This window comes from Synchiropus splendidus, chromosome 18, assembly GCF_027744825.2.
Source record: "Synchiropus splendidus isolate RoL2022-P1 chromosome 18, RoL_Sspl_1.0, whole genome shotgun sequence".
Lineage (NCBI taxonomy): Eukaryota > Metazoa > Chordata > Actinopteri > Syngnathiformes > Callionymidae > Synchiropus > Synchiropus splendidus.
In genome coordinates, this window is record NC_071351.1 from 4,783,383 (window position 1) to 4,803,455 (window position 20,073).

The 20,073-nt window shown below is 44.1% G+C and overlaps 1 protein-coding gene across 1 annotated transcript; it reads left to right on the forward strand.

The window, feature by feature from the left end:
- The first annotated feature begins 390 nt into the window (after window positions 1-390).
- Window positions 391-19,816, forward strand: arfgef2 (ADP-ribosylation factor guanine nucleotide-exchange factor 2 (brefeldin A-inhibited)). The gene is made up of 39 exons (XM_053849364.1): window positions 391-699; window positions 2,864-2,894; window positions 3,365-3,488; window positions 4,263-4,409; window positions 5,534-5,713; window positions 5,783-6,089; window positions 6,153-6,269; window positions 6,357-6,481; window positions 6,650-6,783; window positions 7,331-7,565; window positions 7,639-7,738; window positions 8,161-8,300; window positions 8,374-8,482; window positions 8,546-8,735; window positions 8,812-8,923; window positions 9,477-9,682; window positions 9,753-9,837; window positions 10,219-10,390; window positions 10,774-10,925; window positions 10,994-11,122; window positions 11,215-11,373; window positions 11,753-11,900; window positions 11,986-12,082; window positions 12,163-12,203; window positions 12,273-12,442; window positions 12,950-13,101; window positions 13,386-13,558; window positions 13,628-13,788; window positions 13,862-13,992; window positions 14,449-14,578; window positions 14,661-14,796; window positions 15,077-15,215; window positions 15,289-15,346; window positions 15,435-15,543; window positions 15,965-16,104; window positions 16,178-16,355; window positions 16,808-16,946; window positions 17,911-18,028; window positions 18,674-19,816. Exons 1-39 carry the CDS (start codon window positions 525-527, stop codon window positions 18,836-18,838), a joined length of 5,514 nt encoding a protein of 1,837 aa, XP_053705339.1. The 5' UTR covers window positions 391-524; the 3' UTR covers window positions 18,839-19,816.
- The last annotated feature ends 257 nt before the right edge of the window (window positions 19,817-20,073 follow it).

The window sequence follows — 20,073 nt, forward strand, 5'->3', positions numbered from 1 at the left end:
TGTGAAATTTGTCCGTTAAACATTTTGTTGCACGCCTCAATTATTTCTCCCTGCTATAAACCTGATCCCTGCTTTGTTCAACTAAAGTTGGCATTAGGAAGCATTTTTAGCATCAGATGATATTTGTTTTTCCTTTTCTTTGGCGATTGTTTTGCGACACCCAGCTCAATCGGATGTTCTACATAACCCCGAGCTCAGTTGGAAAACGGCCTCTCATAAAAGGTTAAACGTAACATTTTAGTTGAGATCTTAACTGGCTCCAAAGAAGTCAACAATAATAAACCAGAAGCGGGTCACTTTGTCAGAGTTTCGCGTCCGTAACGAAGCACGTAAAACCATACTACGATTGTGGGTGTGAACCTCTGAGAGCAGCCAGCTGAGTGTCACGTGACGTGACGTGGAAGCACCATGGCGGCGCTGAGCTGAGCTATCTGCTGACACTGGTAGCAGGACTTTACTAGCTTCCTTCTGAGGTCCGGGTCGGAAATGTCGGCCTGAAAGCAGAGAGCAGAGGACACCGAGAGATGCAGCAGCAGCAAGCAGCGTCACAGCGCCGTCTACAGCAGCAGCAGTTGAAGGTAGAGAACAGTAAAACCAAGAGCATGTTCCTGTCTCGGGCGCTGGAGAAGATTCTCTCTGACAAGGAGGTGAAGAGAAGCCAGCACAGCCAGCTGAGGAAAGCCTGTCAGGTGGCTCTAGGTGAGGCTCGTTGTTATTTGATCCCTGTCTTTTGTCTGTGTGTCAAGTTTATTTCATACGTAGGGGACTAACGTCATGATGCTACATGCTAGTAGCATCTGAAATGGCCTTCAAAAGCTGTTTCTGGTGTTGACATATGGCGTCGGTACAGCATACAAGATGGTATTAGAAGAGCAGCTCAGCGTCAATATGCTGTCTTCGCGTGTTCATCTCTTTCAGTCAGACAAACAAACTAGCATGTATGAGTTGCCAGGTTCGTTTGCGAGACCGACCAATCCTCGAGGCGAACGTAGCTCAGCCAGCAGACAGACACACGGGCCACCCAACACCAGGATCCTCTGACGTCCCAGCGTTTCCATTCAAAACGGCCCTGGCTTGTGTTACACGCTCGTGCCACCTTCATTCTGTTTGATCTGACTGGCCCTACGCAGTACTTGGGTTGCTTAGTCCACAGAAGTGACGTGTAAGTTCAGTCGCCAGTGTGTTTAGCTGTAATATTCGTGTACTCGGGTGATCCGTGCTGCCTCCCCTTGAAGCATGGCCTTGGCACGCTGGATGATTTTGAGTCCCCCTTGAGTCTTCTTGACAAATCAAGAGTCATGTCGCCTTCACTTGGGGTCTCACATGGGAGAGAGTTGTGTCTACTATGGCGGGGTCACCATCAGTGACAAGGATGAAGTGGGCGTCGCTCAATGCTTTGGGCAGGAGCTTGAGAATTTGGACTGTTAAGTTGCAGCAGTCAAAATGTGCGTTGTGTAGAGAAGACTAAAAACAGAGCGTGAAGTGGTAACACCACAAAGGTTCTCATGCAATTTGTATGTCTCGCTCCCGACTTGAACTGTGACATGGAGCGGAATGTCGCAAAGAAGCGAGCCCACTGGAAAATAAGGAAGCACCGATGGCTGCAGAAACACTATCTTTCAATCTTAACAAGTAAATAAGTCATACTCCTCCACATCCCTTCAGGTATCCGGGCTGTTCTCGCGACTTGAGTTTAAATGAGCTGCTTTTTCATTCCTCTCATTTTGTTATCACAATGTTTCTCTCTTGATTTCCTACTTAAAGAGAACAAAACCCATCATGATTTTGTTCATTTCTTTGATGTGTTTTGTCCTTGTGATGCTTGATCACACGTGAGACACGCAACACCTCCTCTATCAATGGTGGGATGGAATCAAGAGGCATCATGAACATAGTGTAGTGTTTACTCTTGTTGGTCAGATTGACATATCATTTAAGAACGTGTGAAATTATAGATAACCACCTCAGTACAAAAACAACAACTTATCATCTAGAAAATACATTGGTTGGACTCCAACATTTCAGGCAGTGGAACCGAGAGAGGGGTTTGACTCTCGTGCACTCTGGAGCTTTACATACTATGCGTTTGGGCGGCCATTCCAGACTGTTGACATGCTTGGGTGAGCCCAAAACACAGTGAAGGTTTGCAAGAGTCTTCTTTACGAATAATCTTCCACAACCTTCCTGAGCGTTAGATATTGGGCACAGAACATTTCTCACTCAGTCTCCATGTCCGAGGTGGCAAGCCTCAGTCAAAACTGTCTGAGGAAGTCACTTCAACTGAACCCCTCAGAGCTACAGAGGTCGGAGTTTATCTACCTGCTCAGAGCTATACTTAAAGCTGGATCAATGAATAAGCAGGTGTTGTCACGTGTGTACACATCAAACTTGTTAACGTTTCATTGAAAATGCCCATCTGTCTGAAAGCCTTCATGGTGAAGGGTTTGTCAGTGCCCTTCTGTTTGTCCATTTATTATGCATGACGCAGAGAACCCAACCGTCTGTCTTCATTATCCTTTCCTTTGTGTTTATCTCCTGGAATCTGTCTTTCAGCCCGCACTCTGCCTGTTTGCTGGTTTTCTCGTAAAGCAGTCATTGGCAGGTCTTTCCACCATGTTTAATCTGGCACGCAGCTGTGAACAAGATTTACCATGCTGCAATGACAAGCAGGCAGGCGACTCAATAAGTCACCCAGTCTTTGGTGAATAGTTGCTAACCATTTTTTAAGTTTGGTATTGATCGTCTCTCATGATCATACAATAACATTTTGTCTTTTTTTTGGGTGGATTACCAAATTCTCTGGCTGCATCGGCGTAGATTATCACAGCCAATGTTAATCTTTGACCTCTTGTCTTTATCACAGATGAAATCAAGGCTGAATTGGAGAAACAGAAGTAAGTATTTTGTACAGTTTATTCTTAAGTGATCTACTCAACATCCTGATATACAGCTGTCTCATAAATAAAAACATAAGGTGCAAAACTGAGGTCAGAGCTGCGTGAATTAACAGAGTCTTAATCCAAAAATGGCTTCACATGTCAGAGGAAGTTGCATTGCGCAGGTGAGCAAATGGTTGAGCTTTAACTCATGATGCAATGTGTTGATGAATGATTGTCAATATTAAATCTTGTGGTCTGTGACATCAATGGCCCTGAAGTAAGGTGGATCCCAGCCCACGATGGGAACCAATGGTTGGGTTCTTAAAAAGGAAGGGGGAGGGCAATGCGGTTGATCCTGCTTGTAGCATGTACTTATTGAAGATTAAGCCTAAGTTCAAACAGCCAAAACTTGTGGAGTCGGCACTGAAGCCGTGTGTTAAATGCATAAGAGATTATGAAAAATCATGTCATGCTGTCATCTGCAGAGATGGCACTGTGGTCCCACCTCGAGCCAACTACATTGAAGCAGACAAATATGTCCTGCCCTTTGAGCTGGCCTGCCAGTCAAAGTCACCCCGGATAGTGAGCACCTCTCTGGACTGTCTGCAGGTGAATGCCCTCTCACACACACACACACACACACACACACACACACACACACACTGCATTTGTCTCTAACCGAACAGTTTCACCTTTGTCTGCTTAGGAGAACAATAGAGCAGAGCAGGGGATTTCACCTGTTTCACACGTCCAACTGGTTTAAATGGATTTACATTCCACATGTTGACTGGCTGATTTCTCCCTGATAGGAGCTGGAGCCTGGAATAATGTTGCACGTCAAGGTTGTCCTCTTAGTCTGATAAACAGTCGAGAAGCCAGTGTGTATTAATGATGTTCAAGGCTGATTTTCTCACAACTTATTCAAAATGCAGCCAGTCAACACAAGATAAGTTGTTCATTCTCTGGTGTGAAAAGACAATCGACACTAAAATAACAGCTCAACTTATCTGCGCACCTGAAGATAAAAAAAAAAAAAAACAATTTATCAAAATAATACACTAGTGTTAAATGATTTGACAAAACCCACACTGAAGCTTAAGTTAAAAAATAAAGTCTTTTTAAAGCTGTATAATTTCAACATTATAAGCATTAAAAACCCGGATTAACCCAAAATAATTCACGTTTTCCTTCATATTAGCAAGTATGCCTGAACGACAACAAAAGATCATAGACATAACAAATGAATTGCATATCATTATTTAGCTCTCGCTAAGCCATATTTAAAATTCCATTTCGCAAAACCACCCGATTAACATGTGAATACATTTGAGCTCTGCAAGCAGGCTGTGAAACCCATCTTCTCTTGACTGTCTTGCGTTTCAGAAACTGATTGCATACGGCCACATCACAGGCAACGCTCCCGACAGCAGGACCCCTGGAAAGCGGCTCATTGACCGCCTGGTGGAAACCATCTGCAACTGCTTTCAGGGTCCTCAGACGGATGAAGGGGTTCAGCTACAAATCATCAAGGTACCCGTCCACCCCCTGCCCAACATCTGCCGGCCCTCCGATCATCCATCTCCTGTCACTTTTTCTGTCCACAAGTCACCTGACTGTGAAAACACTCATCCGCTTCCAACTTATTCCAGGCTAATCTGGCTTTGGAAACAAAATCCAAAAGCCATAATTGGCCTGAAAAAAACTGCTATGATGAATTTGAGAGAGATTATATGCAAAATATCCAAATATTAAACATAACTTTTACATTGAAAATTGCCAATTTAACTGTGAAATGGGGAACATATCAACTTAACAATCTTGAATGTCAATATATGTATACATTATCCAAGAAAATGAATTCTGAAGTTAATGTTCTTATTGTAAATGTATTGTGTAAACAAGTAGCAGAGACGGGGAGTACGGATAGATTTGAATGAACAGCAGGTGACATCACAGAAACACTGTACTTTTTTGTGATTCTTTCTTCTTCTTTTCCAGAAAACAAGGTGCCTTTGATTTCTCATGATTTGTCAATATTTCAATGCAATTTATCATACTCTCTATGCAATTTTAATTTTGTGACAAAAGCCAAAAACAAAGGAAATACAGCTTATTCAATTGTGAGTGTTCTTCACATTACATTGTGTTTACCGTCTCTCCATTAAACTCACAGTGTTGGGAACACGTCAACAAAACGTGATTTAAACAGAAGACTGTAGTTTTCCTGAAGGCTTCTAAAACAACTATATTTACTGGGGCTGGAACTTCAATGTCTTAGTGTTCATTATTTAAAAAAAAAAAAAAGAATCTCATTTGTCTCTCAGGGAACATTTTTTTGGTGCACCAATTCACTGTATACCACATTATTCAATGTAGCGTCATAACCAAAGGGGACTAAATGAGATTGCACTGATGAATGGAAAGTTAAATGTTAAAAAAATGTGAGCACTGGAGCACTTCCACCTTGATGTTTAAGATTCTGTATACAGATTCAACTCAAATGAAATCATTCTTGTCGCCAATATTAAAATGTGTTGGGTTTTTTTCTGGATTAATTACTTAACAACTTTTTTTTTATTAAGGTCCACTTTAAAATGACATATGGTTTGGCAGTTTCATCTGAATGACTTCATTTTCCTTTTGTATTTGTCAAGGCCCTCCTGACTACGGTGACCTCCCCTCACATAGAAATTCATGAAGGGACGATTCTCCTGACCGTGAGGACCTGCTATAACATCTACCTGGCCAGTCGCAACCTCATCAACCAGACCACAGCCAAAGCAACGCTCACACAGATGCTCAACGTCATCTTCACTCGCATGGAGAACCAAGCGGTTAGTCCGAAAAAGGTGTGAAATTGGACTGGGTCGAGAGGGAGCGTTCACCTAAATCCTCCTCTGCAGGCTCTCGAGGCTCAGGAAATGGAAAAGGACCGATTGCGTCTCCCACAACAGAACCCATCACCCGTGCTCCCTAATCGGAGATCGGTTTCCCCTCGCTCAGACAGAACCCCCACTCCTGAGCCACAGAGCTCTCCCTCCCCCGCGGCCAGTACTCCAGACCTCACTTACAGTAACAACACCAGATCCACACCACCGCCGTCAGACCTGGACCAGGGTGGACCACCGGTTACTCCTGCTATGAACGGAGAGTCGGACTGCAGCAGTGCTCAGATTAATGGAGGAGAAGAGCAGGTCACCCCAGTCACAGGTATCATCCATCTCCCTGTTGGCTCCCAGTCATGATGAGGCACTTAATCATTGTTTGCTTCAGATTCAGTTTTTACCGAGGACAGTGCTGACACACAACCACCAGAGGAGTCGGACAAACCAGAAGACGAAACCATTGCGGAAACAACCGAAGGACAAGAAGAGGATCATATTGGAGCAGGTCCGATCAGGCTTCTGCCACATGCCTGACCTTTCCAGTTTCGTGACGCATGGTCTCCTATAATCTCTTCATCTACTGCTCCTGTAGGAGACCAGCATGCTCTCACCGTGCCCGAACTGACTGATGTGACCCCAGCTAAATCTCATGCTGAAGGTCAGCAGATGAACGGCATCATTGAGGACCGCTCCTCTGTCTCTTCCTCAGATTTGCTGGTGAGAAGTTGTTTCCCGTCTTATTCAACTGAAAATTCAGTGCTACAGAAAACCTAAAACTAATGGCTGACCAATGTCGACTGCAAAAAAGAGTTGTTAGTAACTTGTTGAAATGCATGTTCTGTCACAAAGTTATAAGTTATATATTTGAATCTGTTTTTGTTTCAGGATGCAGAGAGTTTACAGGGACCCCACAGTTCTTCCAGATTCTCACACATCCTGCAGAAGGACGCCTTCCTCGTCTTTCGCTCTCTGTGCAAACTCTCCATGAAGCCCCTGGCAGACGGCCCCCCGGATCCTAAGTAAGTTGCCAAGGTGGTGAGCAGCGATGTGAATGACACAACTCAGTTCAGCCATCCATGATTGACTGTCCTCGCATGTCTCTCATACCTTTTGAATTTGGAGATATGTAAAGCCTAGTGCTTTATTGACGAAATTGAAAACAATCGGTGCAAAAAAATGGATTTATCCTCAAAATGATTATCATTCAGGAGTTGAATTGGCAGGATCTGTCCCAAGTATTTAGCTCCTCAACATGTTCTCCTGGATTGTGTCCACGCTGTGAAACCTCTTGAGTCTAAGTTCTTTGTCACCTGTCTGCCCTCCTTGTGGCCAACTACACTCTGTCAACTCTTGTTACTGCAACATTAAACCAGTGAGCAGGCTGCAGTAAAGCGACACCCAGTTTTCAATCTCCTCTCCCTGCAATTACATGTACACTATGGAGCATAGAACCAACAAGTCTGAAATAAAAAAAAATGTTTTCTTGTTATTCTATTAACTCTGTGTTCTTTTGTTACTGTTTTGAATCAGAACTCATCCTGGGACGATGTGTTCATGTGTCTTCAGGTCTCACGAGTTGCGTTCCAAGATCGTGTCCCTGCAGCTTCTGCTGTCCGTGCTGCAGGGTGCCGGGCCAGTGTTCCGCACACACGAGATGTTTGTCAATGCCATTAAACAGTATCTATGCGTGGCACTGTCCAAGAACGGGGTCTCATCCGTGCCAGAGGTCTTTGAACTGTCGCTGGCCATCTTCCTCACCTTGCTGTCTCACTTCAAGGTCCATCTGAAGATGCAGATAGAGGTGAGAAACCTGAGAGACATCTGAATGAGACACACCTACGACGTGAGGCCTAACTTCATTTGTCCAAATGCAGGTGTTTTTCAGGGAAATATTTCTAACCATTCTGGAAACATCAACCAGTTCATTTGAGCACAAGTGGATGGTGATCCAGACACTCACACGCATCTGTGCAGGTAGAGGTGTTCAGTGGATCTGTATTCTCGTTTACTGTTGCCATAAAATCAAAAGCATCTTATTTTTCTCCTCTTAAGAAGTAGATTGTCACAGCTCAGTGGTCTTGATGCAAGAGAGAAGTGCAACACTTCACTTGACACTTCTCTGTCGACTAAAACTGCATTAGTTGTGAGATTAAGATCAACACATATCATGGTGACTAAGTGATTGAGGCACAGCTAAACTAACTAAACTGTGAAATTATGTTTTTTTTTTTTTGTTGGATACTGCAAGCTCAGCACGAGGTGACATCATGCTACATGTTCACATGAGAATCGGTCATCTTGGTTAACATAGCTGGGTCTAGAACTGATTTTGAATTTCTGCTGGGGTTGTCTGCTTGTCTCAGTTCTGATCCGCCTTGAATTCCCTTCCTCTCCAGATGCCCAGTGTGTGGTCGACATCTACGTCAACTACGACTGCGACTTGAATGCCGCCAATATCTTTGAGCGTCTTGTCAATGACCTGTCCAAAATAGCGCAGGGTAGAAGTGGTCAGGAGCTCGGGATGACTCCCCTGCAGGTACACACTGCTGCTGACAGCTGTAACAGTTACCTAACACATGTAAGAATGTGTCTTTAAATGATTCCTGCAGGAACTGAGTCTAAGAAAGAAAGGACTGGAGTGTCTGGTGTCCATCCTAAAGTGTATGGTGGAGTGGAGCAAAGACATGTATGTGAACCCAAATCTTCAGGCGAACCTAGGTGAGACTTGTACACAGGAAGTATAGCACGAAAGCAGGTTTAACGTGATGTGTTCGTTCACAGGTCAGGAGCATCCGCCTGACAATGATGGGTCCGAGCTGAAGATTCCAGAGCAGCTGACCGGACGTCGCGACAGCATAAGCTCTCTGGACTCCACCGTCTCTTCCAGTGTGGCCGTTTCCCAGGCTGACCACCCCGAGCAGTACGAGGTCATCAAGCAACAGAAGGATATCATTGAACATGGCATCGAACTGTGAGTGCTCTTCAGGATGTGTTCCACTTGTATCTTGGTTCACTTGATTTAATACCTCCGGGTTTTTTTCTTCTAGCTTTAACAAAAAGCCCAAACGCGGAGTGCAGTACCTGCAGGAGCAGGGGATGCTGGGACCTTCAGCTGAGGACATTGCCCAGTTCCTTCACCAGGAGGACAGACTGGACACGGTAAGAGATTTCCTTTTCTGGCATATTATGCTCCTGCATTCTCCTTTTTTAATCCCTTAGTCACCCAATATTTTCGTTTTTGCAATATACACGACGTTCAAGCAGCATTTCTGTCTCATTTCGTTGAATCAAAAGTGATGTACTGCTAGAAAAGGTCCTCAGTAAGTGATTCCCACATATTCAGAGTGAAATAAAATACAAAATGTTAATATTTCCCAAATTGTATGTAGTTTGAAATTCACTTGCAACCTGTTATTTATTAAAAAAATAAAAAATAAAAAAAGCTGACTCACATGTAATTTCCAGACGTTGGTTGCTGCTTTTCAAATAGACATCATGTGACTTCACTCTAACTGATTTTCTCTGCCACATTGTCTTATTCTTGTTTTGGACTGTTGGTTTTATATTACACCGCAAAATCATCACGTTCACTTGACTGATTCCAGTGTCTGGTTCAGATGGATTAACAAAAAGTTGGCCATCCAAAAGCATAAACGCATGTGTATTTATCTTCACCACTGTTCATTTCTTCTCTCCTCATGCTCCTCTGCAGACCCAGGTGGGCGAGTACTTGGGTGAGAACGTCAAGTTCAACAAAGAGGTGATGTACTGTTACGTGGACCAGCTGGACTTCTGCGGTCGGGACTTTGTCTCAGCCCTGCGAGCCTTCCTGGAGGGCTTCAGGTTGCCTGGGGAGGCCCAGAAGATTGACAGGCTCATGGAAAAGTTTGCTGCTCGCTATCTAGAATGCAACCAGGGGTAAGAAGCTCAGTCGCTTGGGTTGAGACACAATGAAAACAACAAACCAACTCTGGCTGTTTGCTTGCAGGCAGACGCTGTTTGCCAGCGCTGACACTGCCTATGTGTTGGCCTACTCCATCATTATGCTGACCACAGATTTGCACAGTCCTCAGGTGACAACAATGACATGCAAATGCTTAGACTAGTTCTGCTTTTCTGTACAAGAAAAAAATATTCAGGTACATTTTAAAGTAGCGAGGTAAATACAGTATATTATGCTGATAATTGACACATTTTTTCCTGTGGACTTCACATTTGGTACATTAGTGTGCAAGTGATGCCCCCTTAATCTTTTGTTGTTTCTGTTGCCAAACCACAACTCAAAGGGATTTTTCCAGAGTTGTTGCCTGGAAGTTATTTTGACTGTGAAGACTGATCTTTGTGGTCAGAAAGAACTATTCTGAGTTATCATCTTGTGTCTCTTAGCACAGCAATATATCTTAAGAAATTAATCTGTTGTTGACATTTGTTTCCGCACCTGTTGCTTGCTGTAGGTAAAAAACAAGATGACCAAGGAACAGTACATCAAGATGAACCGGGGCATAAATGACAGCAAGGACCTGCCAGAAGAATATTTATCCTCCATCTACAACGAAATCGCAGGCAAGAAGATTGCCATGAAGGAGAGCAAAGAGTTTTCAATCACTCCCAAGTCATCCAAGCAGAGTGAGTTCTTCACTTTCCTCATGAAACGTGTTTTCCATCCACGTTTCTTTTTCAACCTAATGGCAATTCCCTTCATGGATTTTATCAATCCATCAAATTGGGTTCATAATCTTCAGAGTGCAATAAGCACAAATGATCAGCAGGTGGCAGTGGCATCTCTGCGCGTCTATGACAGTGGCAGGAGACAAACTGAATGAGACAAGCTCAAAACGTTGGCAAATCCCCACTTCATTACAGTGATTTGTTTGTATGTTGTCTTTCATAGTATTCAAAATATCTGGTTTCTGACTGGAGCTCATCACATATTCATTTTTTTTTCAAATGGGGTAGAATCATTTGTTTACTTGGAGGCTGAATGTCATTCTACCGCATCTCATGCCTAGGTGTCGCCAGTGAGAAGCAGCGGCGCCTTCTGTACAACATGGAGATGGAGCAGATGGCAAAGACAGCCAAAGCTCTGATGGAAGCAGTCAGTCATGCTCAAGCTCCTTTCTTCAGCGCTACCCACCTGGAGCACGTCAGACCCATGTTTAAGGTGCGAGGTCACCAACAGGAGCTGTTTCTAATGTAAGCAGATGACTGACTTTTTCTTTGGCATCGTAGCTGGCGTGGACTCCGCTACTTGCTGCGTTCAGTGTTGGGCTGCAGGACTGCGACGATCCTGAAGTGGCCTCTTTGTGTTTGGAGGGCATTCGCTGTGCTATCAGGATTGCCTGCATCTTCAGCATGCAGGTGTGGTGATCTACCTCCACCGGTGTTTTGAACCTGTTTTAACTTGACAAGGGTATGAGTGGTATGTTAAACATGTTATGGTTTATCTGCAGCTGGAGCGGGACGCCTACGTCCAGGCATTGGCGAGATTCACTCTGTTGACTGCCAGCTCCAGCATCACAGAGATGAAACAGAAAAACATTGACACCATCAAGACCTTGATCACTGTCGCGCACACTGATGGAAACTACCTAGGAAACTCATGGCATGAGGTGACTATAATGACTCCACTGAATCATTTTCAGTCATGGGGCGCAATGTTTATTACCACTGAATGTGTGCTTAAATGTAGTTCCTTAAATATGTACATGTAGCGATGGGCTGAAGGGGCCTCATGAAATGGTTGGGGTTAGAGGGTTATTTTCAGAGCCCACTAGTTAGCACTAGTAAAAGCATAGGCTTTGAATAACTACTTCAATGAAACATCACATTGTTTTTATACCAAGAGCGCCACCTACTGATCTCTGGAAGTGAGGACACTGTTTCATGAAGCCTCACCAGCCCATCACTACCCATTTGTAATGAAATAAACTTGTATTTTCATATTTCTAAATCAATTTAACCGAAAGGCATGGATTTAATCATGTTCAGATCTTGCGGTGCATTAGTCAGCTGGAGCTGGCTCAGTTAATTGGCACCGGCGTGAAGACGCGCTACATATCCGGGGTCGTCCGAGACCGAGAGGTCGGCATTAAGGGTTTGCCATCAGGAACAGAGGAGTTCATGCCACTGGGACTTGGTAGGGTGTCAACTTTTGAACAGCACTGTTTGTGGACTTTTCTGATCCTAATATTGAAGATGCCATCTGTGATGTGTGGTTGCAGGAAGCCTGGTGGGCAGTCAGGACCGAAGACAGATGGCTCACATCCAGGAGTCGGTGGGAGAAACCAGCTCTCAGAGCGTGGTGGTTGCTGTGGACAGGTGATAGTAACTAATAAAATGTGCCCTAGGTATTTGCCATTTTTACTGGTTTTAATCTTAAAATGATTTGATTTTGGCAGGATCTTTACTGGATCTACCCGACTAGATGGAAATGCAATCGGTACGTTTCCTCCTTGACTCTGCTTCTCGTCTTGAATTGAGCGGGAACTCAAAATAAGTTGCTTCACAGTGGACTTTGTGCGATGGCTGTGTGCGGTGTCCATGGACGAGTTGGCGTCGGCGCACCAGCCCAGGATGTTCAGTCTGCAGAAGATTGTGGAGATCTCCTACTACAACATGAACCGCATCCGGCTGCAGTGGTCCAGAATCTGGCAAGTCATAGGAGACCATTTTAACAAGGTCAGTCAAGCAGACTGGAACAGGAGATGTACACTTGTGTTCTTTTAGATGATGCTTTTCTTATGGCCCATATATACTTGTACTAGCAGCAGGACTTATCAGGTGGAAAGGTTTATATGAGATGAATCTGTGCTTTATGAATGGATTTATTTTTTCCGTAATTAATGAATCAACATTGAGTCATTTAAGTCCCTGCCGAATTTCTGCATATTGCTTGTAGACACACAGCAGTTCTCAGCTAGTGTATCAAGTCTTCAAACATTATTAAAATATGCATTCATGCTTCCATTACTTCATTATTTTTTCAGCTGAGGTTCTTATTCAGATCAATGTGTGTTGAACAAACATCACTCTGTTGTTGTTTTTCATAGCTATCTCCAAAAGCCATATACCTGTATACTCTAGTTGTTCCGCCTTCATTTGTCAGTCTCACTGCTTTTTTCTGCTTATATTTTTGTATTCATCCACATTGGCATGACTCTCAGCACTGTCCTTTGTCCTGTCCAGGTGGGCTGCAACCCCAACGAGGATGTTGCTATCTTTGCCGTGGACTCGCTGAGGCAGCTGTCGATGAAGTTCCTGGAAAAGGGAGAGTTGGCTAATTTCCGCTTCCAGAAAGACTTCCTTCGGCCCTTTGAGCACATTGTGAAGAAGAACAGGTGAAGACCACTCCTATCACTTGTTCTACATTTATGGCTATGCTTGGGTTGGAAACCATTGCATCATTTGAAAGTAGCTGATGCCAGGCAATGGGGATCATTTGAGATGGTGTTCGGAGATGTCATGCTAACATTGGTTGTTCGGTCTTGAATTTTATTTTGGAGTTAATGTAACTCTGACTGCACACCTCTGCAGTACACGTGGATGATTCAGTATAAATACATTGAGCTGAATGCGAGGGACCGTATTAAGTCAATGTGTTGTGTTGTTGCTCCGTCATCAGGTCTCCCACTATCAGAGACATGGTCATCCGCTGTGTTGCACAGATGGTCAACTCTCAGGCAGGTAACATCCGCTCCGGCTGGAAGAACATCTTCTCAGTCTTCCACCAGGCTGCGTCTGACCACGATGAGACCATTGTGGAGCTGGCCTTCCAGACGACTGGACACATTGTCTGTATGTACCACCCACAATACACATTCACAACACACATGACTGGTCTGATAAGTGTTTGCTTTCCACCAGTGAACACATTCCAGCAGCACTTTGCTGCCGCCATCGATTCCTTCCAGGATGCCGTCAAGTGTTTGTCGGAGTTTGTTTGCAACGCAGCGTTCCCTGACACCAGCATGGAGGCCATCCGGCTCATCCGTCACTGCGCTAAATACGTCTCTGAAAAACCTCAGGTGAGATGTCGCAGGCTTCAATATTTTTCATGCAACATTACTCTAACTCCTATCCGTCGAATCCTGTGTCCAGGCTCTAAGGGAATACACCAGCGATGACATGAACGTTGCCCCCGGCGACCGGGTGTGGGTTCGTGGCTGGTTTCCCATCCTGTTTGAGCTTTCATGTATCATCAACCGCTGCAAGCTGGATGTCCGGACAAGGTGAGGCTTTCAACTATTTAAGTGTCATTATCTGATGCTCGTGCGGTGGCTTTTCATTCACACCCATTTTTGTGACTATGCTCATTGATCCTTCGCACTTGAGTGGCACTTAATTCCGCCTCTGGGCAATTGAGAGCTTTATGTGGAAAATGTCATCTGATGTGACCCAAAGTTGAACTCAAACGAGGGCGTTAACTGAACAAAAATAACATCTGCCCAAATCTTGTTTCAGTTTCAAATTTAGAAAGCAGATATTAAAGCCGTGTCGTGTAGGATGAAGAAGATGGGAGTGGAGTGATCCACTGCATTTAAGATTGATCTTATTATATTGTGATTTCATCATGTATCTATTCTGTGAAACTATGACAAGAATGATTGAATTTACACTGCGGTGTCTGCTCTCTTGTTTTTGGTCACTTGTTCCTGCTGATGCTTCTTTTCCTCTGCTTCTGACAGAGGTCTCACCGTCATGTTTGAGATCATGAAGAGTTATGGCCAAACCTTTGAGAAACACTGGTGGCATGACCTCTTCAGAATAGTCTTCCGAATCTTTGACAACATGAAGCTTCCGGAGCAGCAGACCGAGGTCTGTCATCCTGTTTTTTTTTTTTTTTTTTTTTGTGGAAGTGGAAGTCAGCCAGAAAGTTCACCCTTTTTGTTTTCCCCAGAAAACCGAGTGGATGACTACAACGTGTAACCATGCTCTTTACGCCATCTGCGATGTGTTCACCCAGTTCTATGAGCCCCTTAGTGAAATCCTCCTGGTCGACATTTTCACACAGTTGCAGTGGTGTGTCCGGCAAGGTGGGTGCGAGTGCTGGGTGTGTAAGCTTTCTTTCTGTATCTCATCTGCTTTATCTTGCTCTGTCTGTCCACATGTGTACGTCTCACTCTGTCAGCAAGACCTTTAGCACTTCGCACATGTTTCTCTCAGCACTTCAGCTTGACATTTTGCTCTCCTTGCTTTTGAAAAGTGAAAATGATTTCAGATGACTATCAGCAAGTTGCAAGGCAATGTCCTCCAACGATTTCACAGTTGACAGGGGTTACTGATTAACATCAAACCATTTATCATGTCCTGCAGATAATGAGCAGCTGGCTCGCTCGGGCACCAACTGCCTGGAAAATTTGGTGATTCTGAACGGAGAGAAGTTCAGTCCTGAGGTGTGGAATATCACCTGCTCCTGTATGCTGGAGATCTTCCAGAACACAAGTCCGCAAGTGTAAGATGAGAAGGGTTGAACAGTGGCAAGTGTCTTTATTTCTGGATCCTCACTGTTTGCTCTTTCACATCAGTCTGTTGACTTGGAGACCGGCTGGACAGGACGAGGAAGCCACTGACAACAAGCACTTTGTAAGAAGAAATGCACACCCTAGGATGCTTCATCTGATCGGATGCCAGTCAGAAGTTTGACGTTTTCACTGGTTGTTTGGCTCCACAGGATGCTGAGTTTGACAGCCAATCACAGAGCAGCTTTGACCGAGCCCTCTCCGAGAGAGGACACAGCCAGATATCGAGTGATGACACCTGGAAGGGAAAGTCCAACGCCAGTGAGTACATGCAAGCAAGCCTCGGGCAGGTCAAGGTCAACTGAAACCTGGTCTTTTATTTGTGTCGGTTCCTCGTAAAACTCAGGCTTATAAACGACGTGAGTCTGTGGATTGGAGTGGATTTTCTGACACAGACGAGTTGGGATTAGAAATGACAGTCATTTGATTTATTTATTTTTTTCCAAGTAACTGACATAAATCACATGCGTGTCTTTAGATAGGCTTATAAAATGCTCACAGCCCAATCCAGCAACAGTGTAGCACAACACAACGAAGCAACCATCTCAGTAGAAAAACCTTGGAATACACCTATACATCATTCATATGTGAAGCAAAATCTCACCTGGTCTATACCGTTCCTGAGCCACTTGAAAACCTCCATGTTGTGATTAAAATGCATTTTTTTGTCTCTCTCCTGAAGGGGTTTCGGACCAGAAGCTTTTTGCTTGCCTGCTGATTAAATGCGTGGTCCAGCTGGAGCTCATCCAAACTGTGGACAACATCGTCTTCTTCCCAGCGACCAGTAAGAAGGAGGATGCTGACAACATGGCTGCTGCTCAGGTAGTGTCTGAAATGTCTGGTGTTGAATTGGACTGTAAAGTTTGAGACTTGACTAACTTGCTGTTGGCGTTAGCGGGATGCTCTGGAGGAGTCTGAGGCCGACAGACAGGAGCGGGAGGCAGACCAGGGCATGTACAGGCACATGACCTCAGCTCACCTCTTCAAACTGCTCGATTGCTTACTGGAGTCGCACAACTTTGCGAAGGAATTCAACTCAAACAACGAGCAGAGGACAGCACTCTGGAGGGCGGGTAAATAGAAACTCGGATTGGGATCCAGTTGTAGTAAAGATACGTCGTTTGTTTTCCACCTGTACTAGTGTGTGTGTGGAAGGGAGGGAATTATAAGGATGTGGGAACTCATTCATGAATAGCTTCTCTCATGAGGGAAACTTTGTAAAAGTCCCCCTCTTATTGTTGGAGGAATCTTGTTTGCTGCTTTTGCTTTTTCAATGTGCTAATGAGAGCCTGAAAGCATCATTTAGAAGTACACTCCTTGAGTACACAGGTCTGTCTGACACATATCATGTCATATTTTGGTTACACTTTCTGGATGATCATAACTGTTCATAAACAAATACTGTTAATACGAATTGCTACAGGGAACTGGAAGCTACTGTCCCATAGGGAAGACTGTCCAACATGCTGTTACTGCATGTCTTCATGGTATTATGAAGTGTCACCCTCGTGTCTTCTCTTTAAAGGCTTCAAAGGGAAGTCCAAGCCTAACTTGTTGAAGCAGGAGACCAGCAGCCTGGCCTGCAGCCTGAGGATCTTGTTTAGGATGTACACTGACCCCCAGCTCAAAGACTCTTGGCCTGACATCCAGACTCGACTGCTGCTGTGAGTAACACCACTTTTAAGGAGATCCCAGCCTTCCATTTTTGTAACAGAACATTAAAACATTTGGTCCTCTCTAAGTAATAAGTTGGTTATCGCAGTTCCATCACTTAGGACTGTGACCACGCAGTGGCAGAGCCTCGGTCAGACTTCGTATGAATTGAACATGAACTCCAGAATTTCGTCAGAGTGAATGTGAAGTTGGGTCATTTTTATTTTGCAACTGAACTCAGCTTAACCTGTTGCGCACAGAGGTGAAGGAAATTCCTGACTCGTAAACAGTCATCATTCTAATCAATAAATATATGAAAATACTCATGTCGACGCTTGGAAGGTTAGTGTTCTGTCATGAACAGGTTCCCCTGTCTCTCTCTCACACTGGTGTTAGCTCCTGGGACCAGACAAGGTTATGTGCACGTATGTGTGGGCTTTGGTTATTACTGGTGGAGCTTCTTAAAAAGCAGAAAAGTGAAGAGAATGGTAACATTGAAATTGTAGCGGTGGTCTAATATTTTGTAGCACATTCAAGCATTGTTTAGCTACTCAGCTGTTACAATTATTAATAAATGTTCCAAGGTCACTAGTGGTTTGAATGTTTTAATAGTGGCGTGAAACTGTGCTATCTTTGGTGTCTTTTGGGGAGGGCCACATGTGCACTTTCAAAGAGAGGCAGCTCAGGTACTTTCCAGTGGCTTAATGAAAAGTTACTGAAGCAGAGAAGTCAAAGTAGTACTCTACACATGGCTAGTTTTACAGCGTTTTTTTTTTTTTCACATGATAAAGCTGAGCATCAGGATGTTTCACAGCACCGTGTTGTCTTTGACTCATGGCTGATGCCACCAATAATGTTTTGTGTGCTTGACGTGTGGAGTCTCAGCTGTGCCTTCAGTATCAAAACAGTTTAAGCCACCTGCGATGAACACCCTGTTCTCACTCACTCATGTACGTGTTGTGTTTGTCCTCGCAGGGTGTGTAGTGAAGCCCTGGCTTACTTCATCAGTCTGACTTCAGAGAGCCACAGAGAGGCTTGGAACAGTCTTCTGATGCTGCTCCTCACCAGGACGCTACGGCTGTCCGACGACAAGGCACGTACTCACACATTTTGGTTTGGTTCTGTCACGTTGCCCACCAATGCTCTCAAATGCCTCCTCAGAAACACTTGCTTTACAGTGTCCTACATTCACCTCTGCCAAAGTGCCAGAATGGCCGGCTTCTTAAATATGATTAAATTTCATATGAATTTTATGTTTTGCATCATTTTCCGAGCTGTGTCTGGTGACTCACCATCTTTCTGCGTGGGTGACTCATGCTGACTCACTGTACCTCATGACTCAGGATTTCTCTGCAGGACGTTTTGGAAAGCTTTACTAGTTTATAAGCAATAAAGCATAAACACAGGCCGAGGCTGAATGGTCCTTCTGTCAAGTGTTGGTCCTTGGAGTGCTGGGGTTTGTGTCCTCTCTCCTTGCAGCCTGGACAACCAACCCCTTAGGATTCTATTATTGGCTTCCATTTGCTCAAGTAACCAGCTTGTTGATTTGGCATTAACCTGGAAATGGACGCAGAAGAGGGGGGGAGGGGTCAGAGTACATGTATACTGTGTTCCAGATGAAGAAGAGGTCAATCACTTTGCATGACACAAAGTGTTTTTGTTTGTCCAACTGATAAACTGATGCTGTGCATGTAACAAGCCCCGCTCTTGTTTGACTGGCGTCCACCTTCTCTTGCAGTTCAAGCCTCACGCGTCCTGCTACTACCCCCACTTGTGTGAAATGATGCAGTTCGACCTGATCCCAGAGCTGCGTGCCGTCCTCAGACGTTTCTTCCTGCGAATTGGTTCCGCCTTCCGCATCTCTGCTTGCGACGGGATGCTTGCTCGGCCTCCCCAGTCTTAGAATGTTCCGGAGCAAAGGAGGGACGAACACTGAAGCACATGTGTCGACCAAGACTTGTGGATCTGCTTGGCTCCCGCGTTCATGTTCTGACTGTATGGCTCTGCTTTCTCTGTCCTGAGAGTGGAGAGCACTGTGACTGGCTCCTGTCTGTACGTCATCTCGCATCCGTCATTGAGCAGGTTATTTATTTATGTTCTGTCAAAATGGGCTGAATCAGAACGGATGGCACCCAGTTAGATTCGGGCCACCAGTGCCTCCCTCAGTGTTGACATCACTGAGATTATGCATCTTGTTTTAGTGCTTTCACCTCCACTTCAACGCAGTGTCTCATGGGTTCCTCCTGGGTTTGGTGGCTGCTCCTATCAAACACAAGCGGCCTCCTTTGCACTCAACTCTCCTCCAACATTCTTGCCTGTAATGGAGATTTTACATGTATTTATTTTGCTTCTCGCTTTAAGTTTGTTTTTTTTTTTTTTACTTCATGATCTGTTTACAATAAGAACAGTTGTTGAAAGACGTCCTTGCTCTGTTCTGTTCATTCCTAACCCTTACCTGTGAGACAATTATGAAATCCAAACTTGCGTTAATCTGTGACTTGTGTTCAGAAGAGTCTTTTTGCCTGAAAGTATAGTCCGAATACAGTCAACAGACAGGAGCAGAATTCAATTTCTGGAATCTATATTGTTTGATTCCTTGCCTTTTAGAAAAGGTTTGTAATTATTTAAAGTGCATTTAAATATTTTATGAAACGCATTCCCTCCCTTGCTACTGGATGTCTACTTTTCTTCCCTAATGCTTAGGGACTATGAAAATATATATATATAAATATATAAATAGGTAGAAAGTCAATGGGGAAAACCGCTGATTGTAAAGTTTCCAATGTAAGATACCGAAAATTGAAAGTGATACATGGTTCTATACATGATATTGTGATGTCATCTTCCAGGCATTTGGTGAAGTAATCAATAAACCTGAATTCTGATCCATTGATTTCACGTCGATGATGAAAATTTAACTGCATTTGGTTTGGCTGGTTTGTTGCACTTTTTTAAAAAAAAAAACAGTGTTGGCTCATACAACTTTAGAACTTTGTCAAAATGGAAAAAAATAACTTTGTTAACATGAAAGAAAGGACTTTCTTTAAGGACATTTTAGAAGTGCTATGATCACTGTGTGATGTTCACTTTCACACTTGTATCTTCACGAGCTTAGTGACGTCATAAAGACGCACTGGC

What these genes read in the sequence shown, in the direction of transcription:
- arfgef2 (XM_053849364.1), top strand. Translation starts at nt 525, where the DNA reads ATGCAGCAGCAGCAAGCAGCGTCACAGCGCCGTCTACAGCAGCAGCAG. An exon ending in CTCGCATGGAGAACCAAGCG is followed by an intron (nt 5,714 to 5,782) that starts GTTAGTCCGAAA and finishes CCTCCTCTGCAG; the next exon opens with GCTCTCGAGGCTCAGGAAAT. An exon ending in TCGGGATGACTCCCCTGCAG is followed by an intron (nt 8,301 to 8,373) that starts GTACACACTGCT and finishes TGATTCCTGCAG; the next exon opens with GAACTGAGTCTAAGAAAGAA.